This window comes from Arachis ipaensis, chromosome B10 (assembly GCF_000816755.2).
Source record: "Arachis ipaensis cultivar K30076 chromosome B10, Araip1.1, whole genome shotgun sequence".
Lineage (NCBI taxonomy): Eukaryota > Viridiplantae > Streptophyta > Magnoliopsida > Fabales > Fabaceae > Arachis > Arachis ipaensis.
Genome location: NC_029794.2, coordinates 4,313,521 through 4,322,182, shown reverse-complemented (window position 1 = coordinate 4,322,182; position 8,662 = coordinate 4,313,521). Strand labels below are relative to the sequence as shown.

General features: G+C 36.3%; 4 protein-coding genes across 4 annotated transcripts in view; 3 read left to right on the top strand and 1 right to left on the bottom strand.

The window, feature by feature from the left end:
- The window catches only part of LOC107622353 (U4/U6 small nuclear ribonucleoprotein PRP4-like protein), a gene marked incomplete in the record, with an annotated part of 5,342 nt that extends 2,201 nt beyond the window's left edge, over window positions 1-3,141 (top strand). The window contains 10 exon segments of the mRNA XM_016324222.2: window positions 1-86; window positions 407-463; window positions 576-629; window positions 765-912; window positions 1,163-1,272; window positions 1,380-1,529; window positions 1,650-1,805; window positions 2,141-2,260; window positions 2,365-2,562; window positions 2,726-3,141. Of these exon segments, the coding sequence (XP_016179708.1) occupies window positions 1-86; window positions 407-463; window positions 576-629; window positions 765-912; window positions 1,163-1,272; window positions 1,380-1,529; window positions 1,650-1,805; window positions 2,141-2,260; window positions 2,365-2,562; window positions 2,726-2,872 (1,226 nt within the window).
- Window positions 3,144-4,435, bottom strand: LOC107622354 (30S ribosomal protein S5, chloroplastic; the record flags this gene model as incomplete). The annotated part of the gene is given in 2 exon segments (XM_016324223.2): window positions 3,144-3,666; window positions 3,742-4,435. Coding segments are annotated over 2 exon segments (918 nt in total). The 3' UTR covers window positions 3,144-3,416.
- Window positions 5,206-7,236, top strand: LOC107623483 (40S ribosomal protein S6). Its single transcript, XM_016325759.2, has 6 exons — window positions 5,206-5,358; window positions 5,441-5,505; window positions 5,672-5,729; window positions 5,828-5,936; window positions 6,200-6,472; window positions 6,710-7,236. The coding sequence occupies exons 1-6, from the start codon at window positions 5,353-5,355 to the stop codon at window positions 6,949-6,951; spliced, it is 753 nt and encodes a 250-aa protein (XP_016181245.1). The 5' UTR covers window positions 5,206-5,352; the 3' UTR covers window positions 6,952-7,236.
- The window catches only part of LOC107624335 (uncharacterized protein ECU03_1610-like), a 3,586-nt gene continuing 3,354 nt past the window's right edge, over window positions 8,431-8,662 (top strand). The window contains exon 1 of the mRNA XM_021113557.1: window positions 8,431-8,607. Within this exon, the coding sequence (XP_020969216.1) occupies window positions 8,455-8,607 (153 nt within the window). The 5' untranslated portion in view covers window positions 8,431-8,454. The remainder of the gene's footprint in view (window positions 8,608-8,662) is intronic.

Here is an 8,662-nt window from a genome sequence, read left to right as displayed (position 1 = left end):
GTTTCCCAGTTCCTGGAAACTCTGTTGAGTGCAACAATCATCACACAAAGGTTTCCGAGGCTGAATTAAGCATAAAGGATAAGCAGGTTGGTGAATGCATGTTCCTTCTGTTGATGTGGTTAAGACATTTATTTTCTTTGTTTCATTCTGAGATAGTAGAGGTAGGTCTTGTGAAAAAACGAAGTATCATGCAAGGGGAGCCTAGTCATGAGCTTTTTGGGTTAATGGGAGTTAAATTCAAGGGGAAGTCAACATGATTATTTGACAAACAAAAACACAGGAAGAAGACAAGAAGATATTCCTTAGTGAAGTATGATTGCATGAAAGGATTTCTGTTAGACAAGAAATTCTGTTTCTCCAGTTGTTGCATATTTCTTCTTAACAAATTGTTTTCATGTTGACACAGACAATGGACCCAATGATTAGGGATCAGCAACCACAGATGCAGTCTCAGAATGTTGAGGTATGGCATTTGATATTTTCGAATTCCAAATGTTGAAATTCAAATTATTGTTAGAAGAAAAAAGAATTGGCGCTTATGTTTCTGAAATAAGGTTGTACCCGTTCCTCATCAGAAGAGCAAAAAGAGAAAGGCAACGATACCCTTGAGGACTGGAGAAAGTGCCATGGTAGGTTGTCTTTTTATTCCTTCTTACAATGGCTATGTTTAAACTCAATGCAATGTTATTTATTCAATTTGTTTAATGCTACTTTTCAATCTGGTTTCCATAATTTTTTTCATTGATCTGTGAAACACAAAATAGGATTGTGTAGATGCAGAAGATGGAAAGCCTATGGATGAAAGTGTGGAGTCTTTCCTGTCATTCGAAAATGAACATGCTGATCATAGAGTTGTGCCTTTCAGCAATCTGACTCGTATTTCAGCTGCACATGGTAAAAATGAAAATAAAGGTAATATATCCCACAAGAAAATTATGCCTTAATGTAATCTACACATCGATCATAATTCAGTGCTGACCTTTGTCCATGTCCATGTCCATAACAATCTTAGTAGTGATTGATACTAAATGAACAGCAACCTTGGTAATGAAAATTAGACAGAATTAAAATATAATGAATTCCATAAGGTTAAAAGGTAATTCTAGCAATTATTAAACTCTCATTCTAGTTTCTGACACAAGGATATTTTACCATTTGGTAGGTTTTTCATTTGAAGAAGTCAGTTGCCTTCACTCAAGCAAAAACAAGGTTTTATCCACCCATTTTTCATGGGATGGAAAGGTTTTGGCAAGTGCTGGACATGAGAAGAAGGTTGATTTGTGATCAGTTTCCAAATATTAATAATTTACTTTATGCATTCTGAGTCATCTGGGTGTTTTCCTCGATTCAGAACTTATTGTAGTTTATGATTATGACAGGTTTTCATTTGGAACATGGAAACCCTTAATTGTGTTACTACTACAGAAGGACATTCACATCTCATTACAGATGTTCGGTTTAGGCCAAGTTCTACTATATTTGCAACATCTTCCTTTGACCGATCTATAAAACTTTGGGATGCAGCCAGAGTGAGTTGTTAATCACTACTTTCTCTGTTTTGTAGTTATATCTTCATTTTATTTTCCCAACATTGATATAGTTTAATGTCAGACACTCAGATTATTTAAGTTATCGTTTTCATGATGTAGCCCGACAAGTCATTATTCCAACTCGACGGTCATGCCGACCAAGTAATGTCATTGGACTTCCATCCAAGGAAGCCTGCCATTCTTTGTTCATGTGATAGCAATGACATAATTCGTCTGTGGGATATCAATCAGCGTACCTGCTTGCATACTACTAAGGTTAGGTTTCCAGACCCTTTTCTTTTGTGTGACGATAATATTTGTCATTAGGTTCAATTGTTCTGATCAGTGCTAAATGGAGTTGGATTTTGTTTTTGAAGTTGAGCAATGCCAAATTGCGCAGTGTATAAATTTGTTAGTAAATGATATTGTTTTCATAGCTCCAACTTACTAAGTTCATGTGTTTATGGTATAAAAATATCAGACTGGACTGAATACACCATTAGAATATTGTAATATTGTTTTGCCCAGAATTGACATGAACATTATGTTTCTGATACTTACTGTGAAAAGAAGAAGCAATTATAAGGAAAATAATAATAAATGTACTACAGGGAGGCGCTAATAAACAAGTCAGGTTCCAGCCTCGTACTGGGAAGTTTCTGGCTGCTGTGTCCGGAAATAATATCAAGATAGTTGATTTTGAGAGCAATAGATTTCTGTACCACCTAAAGGTAACCTTCATCGTTGAGTGATGCCTATTTTATCACGACTCTAGCTTTCACCTTATTGGTAGGAATTTGGATTTTGCACATGACTGAATTTCATTTCTTTCTAGGGTCATGTCAAAGATGTTCTTTCCATTTGTTGGGACATGAGTGGAAACTATGTTGCCTCCGTCAGTGAAGATTGTGCACGTGTCTGGTCTGTTGCAGATGGAAAATGTATAAGTGAATTGAATTCCACTGGGAACAAGTTCCAATCGTGTGTATTTCATCCAGGATATCATAATCTCTTAGTAATTGGTGGCTATGAGGTAAAAACTCCATTATGACATTAATATTTTAGCTAGTGCTTCTTCTGGGTATGCATAATGAAGTTATTGATTTAAGCTTTAGCTCCCAAAAATCTGGCCTTGCTTCCGCCGTTATTCAAATCGACAGCTTCTAACATACAATTTCTGTTTGCATGTACTGCAGTCCCTGGAATTGTGGTGTACAACAGAGAGCAGTAAAACATTGACAGTTCCTGCACACAAGGGACTAATTGCTGGACTAGCACATTCACCCCAAGATGAAATGATTGCCTCAGCTAGCCATGATCATTGCGTGAAACTCTGGAAATAAGGACTTGGTGCATAGTTCCTTGCCGTAGTTTAAATTTTTAGGGCCTTTTTCTGACAATATATCTTTTCTGGAAATTCATTTTTTTTTTTTTCAGATTATGTTGTTTTACAGGCAAACGGGTACTATACGACATTATATGACAGGAATTGGTAGATAGTTTACATAGGCAAAGATACAATAAACCATTGCGCACATTGTTGTACAGTTGCATCTATCATAGACTTAAAAAGTTAAAATCATAACCAAATAAAATGCACACATTTCAGAAACGTTTTTCCTGAAGAGCCTTGATCCTTTAGCATCATATGCGCTTCAATTTATATGTTTGAATTTCCGAATTAAAACAAACATTGAAAGCTAACCAGGAATCAAATAAACATGGAGGTTTAAAAAATAACTTAAATTTCAAAACAAGTTGAGGAAGCAGCTCTTTGAAGAAATTTTTCATTTTCTACACAAAAAAAATGGAGCACCCTTTTGGACATTCTGAGAAAGAGATGGGCGAGTTCTAATCTATATGACAAAGATGAATTGCCTTATTGCCTCATTGCCAGAGTTGTTCCATTGGAATGCCACGCTCTTGGGCAACCTCACGGAACTGCTTCATTTTCTGAACAGCAGCAACAGTTGCCCTGGCATTGTTGAGTGCATTGTTGCTGCCGAGTTGCTTTCCCAGAGCATTCTCAACTCCGGCCATCTCAAGAACAATCCTCACCGCCCCACCAGCAATCACTCCGGTACCCGGTGATGCAGGCCTCAGCATCACCTTGGCTGCTCCATAATCTCCATCAGCTCTGAAGAACAATGGCAACATTCTTTTAATATAATGTGAGAAGTGGAAAGCTTAGTTAGAAGCATGATTTGATTACCTGTGTGGAAAAGTCAAGTACTTAGTCAAAGGAACAGTGATGATATTCCTCCTTGCATTAACAGCAGACTTCTGAACAGCAGCAATGACCTCTTTGGCCTTTCCAACACCCACACCCACATTCCCCTTCTTGTCTCCGACCACCACCACCGCCCTGAACCTCAGCTGCTTTCCTCCCTTAACCACCTTCGTCACCCTCCTCACCTGCACCACCCTCTCCTCGAACCCATCCTTCACCTTCTCCTTCTTCGCCTTCGACCCGAACCCAGTATCCTTCTTCATCTTCGAGTCCATCACGTATATGTCGTTTCCCAGAACGCTCACGCCACTGTACGCCGGTCCGTACAATTCTTCGTATGCGGCGGCTATTTCGTCTTCCGTTTCCATTGGCCCTTCGTCGAACGAAGGTGGGGCCACGAACCCTTCCGGGGCCTCTGGGGGGTTGAAGGGGACCTCCTCTTCTGGGTTCACGTTGTCGAAGAACGAGGTGTCGATGTCATCGGAGGGCTTGGATTTTGCGGCGGCGAGGGTTAGTGTGCGGGGGCGTGCGGCGGCGAAATTGAAGGTGAGTTTGGAAGCGGGCAGGAGAGAGAAACGTGAAGAAGCAGCAGTAGAAGATGTGTGAGAGTGGAGGGAGAGAGAGGAGAGGGAAGAAGTGATAGAAGCCATTGCAGAAGAAGAAGAAGAAGAAGATTGGGTTGGATCAGTGATGATAGTGTTGTGAAAGGGCTTATCCAGAAAAAGCCAGCGCTACTTGGCTGGATTCACCTCAACTCTTTTTTTTTCTTTTTCTTTTTTTCTTAGTTTTATTTTTACTCACCTACTATATCTACTTTTTACTCTCAATAAATAAACTTCATAATACTTAATAAAATTTGTTGAGTTAATAGATTTTGAATAAATATTACAAACACAAAAGCAAGTTAAAAGAAAAAAAAATAGCACTAGTTCAACCTTTATCTTATACTAAAATGTGTTATAAACTTTTTCACAAAGAAATAAGACCGAAGACAATTAGATTTTTAAAGATTTTGATATCAGATTAATTATTAGATAATAAAATATTTATTATCTTTTAATTTTTTATATAATATTTATCAATTATTTTTTGTTTATATGAATTTTATTAAAATAGATAAAATTCCGTTCCAAAATTGTTATTTACGTGATAATTATTTATAAATAGATACATATAAACACTAAGTTAAGTTTTGGATGATAAATTGATTAAAAGATATAACGTATTAATAGTTTGTTATAGTAAAAAAACCAAATTAATACTTTTTTTCAAAAACTAATTAATATAAAATCAAAATCTTAAACGATTTAATTGTCACCTTAGTCAAAAAATAAAAATGGTGCTATTTATTTATTTATGAGAATGAAAAATGGTTTTTGAATTTTTGGAATGGAAAAGAATAAATGGGTTTGTTGGACTTTGGACTTGAGATCATTTCGCTAAATAGGCCTAGGCAGGGTGGTTGGCCCATTATTATGAATAGAAAATTACCCTCCGCCAGATTTGATAACCCTAATTTTTCTCCTCTGTTTTGAGCTCAGCCGTTTCGAAGTGCAAACACAGGCACAGACACAGTAGTAACAGAGATCCAATATGAAGGTTTTTCTCAGAATTTCTCATTCTTATTTCCGTGGTTGTATAATTTCTTGCTTTGTGACTAAATATTGCAACTCTTTTTCAGTTCAACATTGCAAATCCCACCACTGGATGCCAAAAGAAGCTCGAGATCGATGATGATCAGAAGCTGTAATCTCTTCACTACTTTTATTCTTCGGTTTTCGCTTCCATTCTTTAGTTCATAGGAATATTTAATTAAAGCAAAAAAACAAAATGCACGGTGTATTAAGTAATTTGAATGTGGATTTTTATTTTTTTGGCTATTGAGTTCTGACATTTTACTTTGCATTTACAGGCGAGCATTTTGGGACAAGAGAATCTCACAAGAGGTTCTTGGTGATGCTTTGGGTGAGGTATGCTCTTTTAGTTGCAAACGTTCAACGTATGCTGAAATTTTTGTTAAGCAATTTTGACATTGAATTAATCACCTTCAATGCTGTTATACCAACAGGAATTTAAAGGCTATGTTTTCAAGATTACTGGAGGTTGTGATAAACAGGGATTTCCAATGAAGCAGGGAGTGTTGACCCCTGGTCGTGTTCGCCTCTTGCTCCATAGAGGTAATAGTTATCGACTTCACTGTTACATGTCTTCCTTAATTTTGCTTTGAGATTAAGATTATAATGAAAATTAGTATAGGCTGCACAATGCATAGAGCATTCGTTCAAGTCTTGTGTTCTGTGTTTTAATTCTACATTCGATATGTTTTAATGAATCCATTTAAGTAGTAGGACTTTCGTATTTGTTTTCCAATTTCCATTGTCTTATGGTTATTGCAATGCCATATATTGCTTTCTTGAGTTATATTGTCTTGCTTGAGCAGGAACTCCTTGTTTCCGTGGATATGGAAGGCGCAATGGCGAGCGTAGGAGGAAGTCTGTTCGTGGGTGCATTGTCAGCCCAGACCTCTCTGTTCTGAACTTGGTAATTGTGAAGAAGGGTGACAATGATTTACCAGGCCTGACAGACATTGAAAAGCCAAGGATGAGGGGTCCAAAGAGAGCCTCCAAAATCCGCAAGCTGTTCAACCTTTCCAAGGAAGATGATGTAAGGAAGTATGTCAACACATACAGGAGGACATTCACAACCAAAAATGGTATGGTTTCTTGCTTATGTAGTGTGAATATTCTAGTTAGCTTGGTTATGCCACTACGAAGAGGCTGCTCCTCATATTAAAGGAGGTGAAAGAAAGAAGGGCCTGATGGGAGAATATCCTTGATTTGCATATGTATTATGATTTGGAATCGATATATCTCTTTGACATAATTTCTGGTTTTATTATTATTTATTGTTTCTCATCTTGGTAATATTTTCTTTTTTGATTTTGCTGCAGGGAAAAAGGTGAGTAAAGCTCCAAAGATACAAAGGTTGGTGACTCCCCTGACACTTCAAAGGAAGAGGGCAAGAATTTCTGATAAGAAGAAGAGAATTGCCAAAGCAAAATCAGAGGCAGCAGAGTACCAGAAACTCCTTGCCTCAAGGTTGAAGGAGCAAAGGGAACGCCGTAGTGAGAGTTTGGCTAAGAGGAGATCAAAGCTCTCCAGTGCTGCTGTTAAACAAGCTTCCTCTGCATAGATCGCTTTTATACGACTATGGTGAAGCTTGATCTTGGTCATAGTTTTTTACAGTGTTATTTTCATGATACCTCTGTTATTGGATTTTGTAGTTCAAATGTATCGTTTCCTTTTTTTTACCTCAACTATTTATGTTGTGTTTGAAAGCTTAATAGAATTTTAAGTTCTTACCTAAGTTTAGTATTAAAGGGCTACTAGTGCCTGCTTTTGTCGCGGATCTTGTGTGCATGCTGTGATAAGCATTAACCGGACTTCCTCACTAATACACGTGGGAATCACTAATTGAGTTATGAGTGCACAATTTTGTTTAAGAACAAATTACACATGTCTGTTCATTTATCTACGGAATCCATCCCTACTTAGATGTGGATTCATTAAGCAAGGCAAATAACTTGGTTAGCTTTACTTAAGAGCCCGTTTGGGAATTGGGAATCAGTAGTTTGAAGAAGTAAAAATATATGACTTCTTCTTCTCGATAAGTCATTTTATCATTTTTCTAAAAAAAATTGATTTTAAAACAAAAAAAAATATATTTTATTTTTGGTTCTGTGAAAATATTTTTTTTTTACTGAAAATATTGGTCTTTCACTATCATTTTTACGTAAGTTTTTATCTGTTAGAAGTACAGAAGTATTGACCTTTCACTATGGTTTTCACGCTGCTGGAAGTATTAGCCATCCACCACCATTTTCACGCAATGATTCATTAGTTGAAAGTATTGACCTTCCAACACCATTTTAAAATAATGTTACATCTGAATCACTTACTTTATATATTTCTTTCAATTATTTTTTTATCATTTTACCACTATTTTTATTATTAAATTTATATTTAACATTGTGTGTGATATGAAATTTTAGTTTTAATTTTATTTTTTTCACATGTTATTTTATTTTTATATAACTTGCTATTATTTTTATAATTAGTTATAACAAATTCTTGAGTTATTTATTCAAATACTACAATTTTTTTTTAAAATAAATATTTTTATAACTAAATCTAAATATAAAATAATTTATTTATAAAGAACTTTAAGTGTGAGCCTTAGTTTTGCACTCTGACTATGACCAAAACTTCTTAAAAGATAGATATGCAAATACCGTTTGAAGTTGTACAATTCGCGAAACCAAAATCGATTCCTATGGATTTTGTGCATGCTGTTGTTCAATCAAAACTATGACACGGTTATGTAAGTATATTTAACATGAATGCAATCAGACAATTCGAAAAGAAAATTTATTATGATGTTTTGGGAACTCAATTTCAAGGTATAACCAAATTTGATTGAATTAATCACTTGATCTAGATGTGAGTAGCAAAAGAGTGTCAGCAACGAATGAAGGACGTGGCGAATTCGGAGGCACACGTGTCAACACGTAGAACACGTGGCAGTCTATTTCTTTGCCACCCTATCGGCCTTTCTGAAAACGGTGCAAACTAGTCAAGCTTTATAGTCCTCAAAATGTCTGTTTCCAAATGATCACGTAAACATAACAAATCATACATGGCATCAATATTCATAACCAGAAACGCCATGGCAGCAATGTTCATAACAAGAACCACCCTCTTCCGCTGCTACACCAAATCATCGTCACTCTCCCTCAGATTCTCCCACAGACCCTCCTCCAGGATCGTCTTTGCTTCTGCCTCCAATAACTACTCAGACGTAACTGAAAACTCCGTCATCACAATTCACAACTTAACTAGTTCTT

Excerpts from the sequence above, each read along its gene's own strand:
- LOC107623483 (XM_016325759.2), top strand. Across the intron at positions 5,730-5,827 it reads TTGGTGATGCTTTGGGTGAG|GAATTTAAAGGCTATGTTTT; the intron begins GTATGCTCTTTT and ends TTATACCAACAG. Across the intron at positions 6,473-6,709 it reads GACATTCACAACCAAAAATG|GGAAAAAGGTGAGTAAAGCT; the intron begins GTATGGTTTCTT and ends ATTTTGCTGCAG.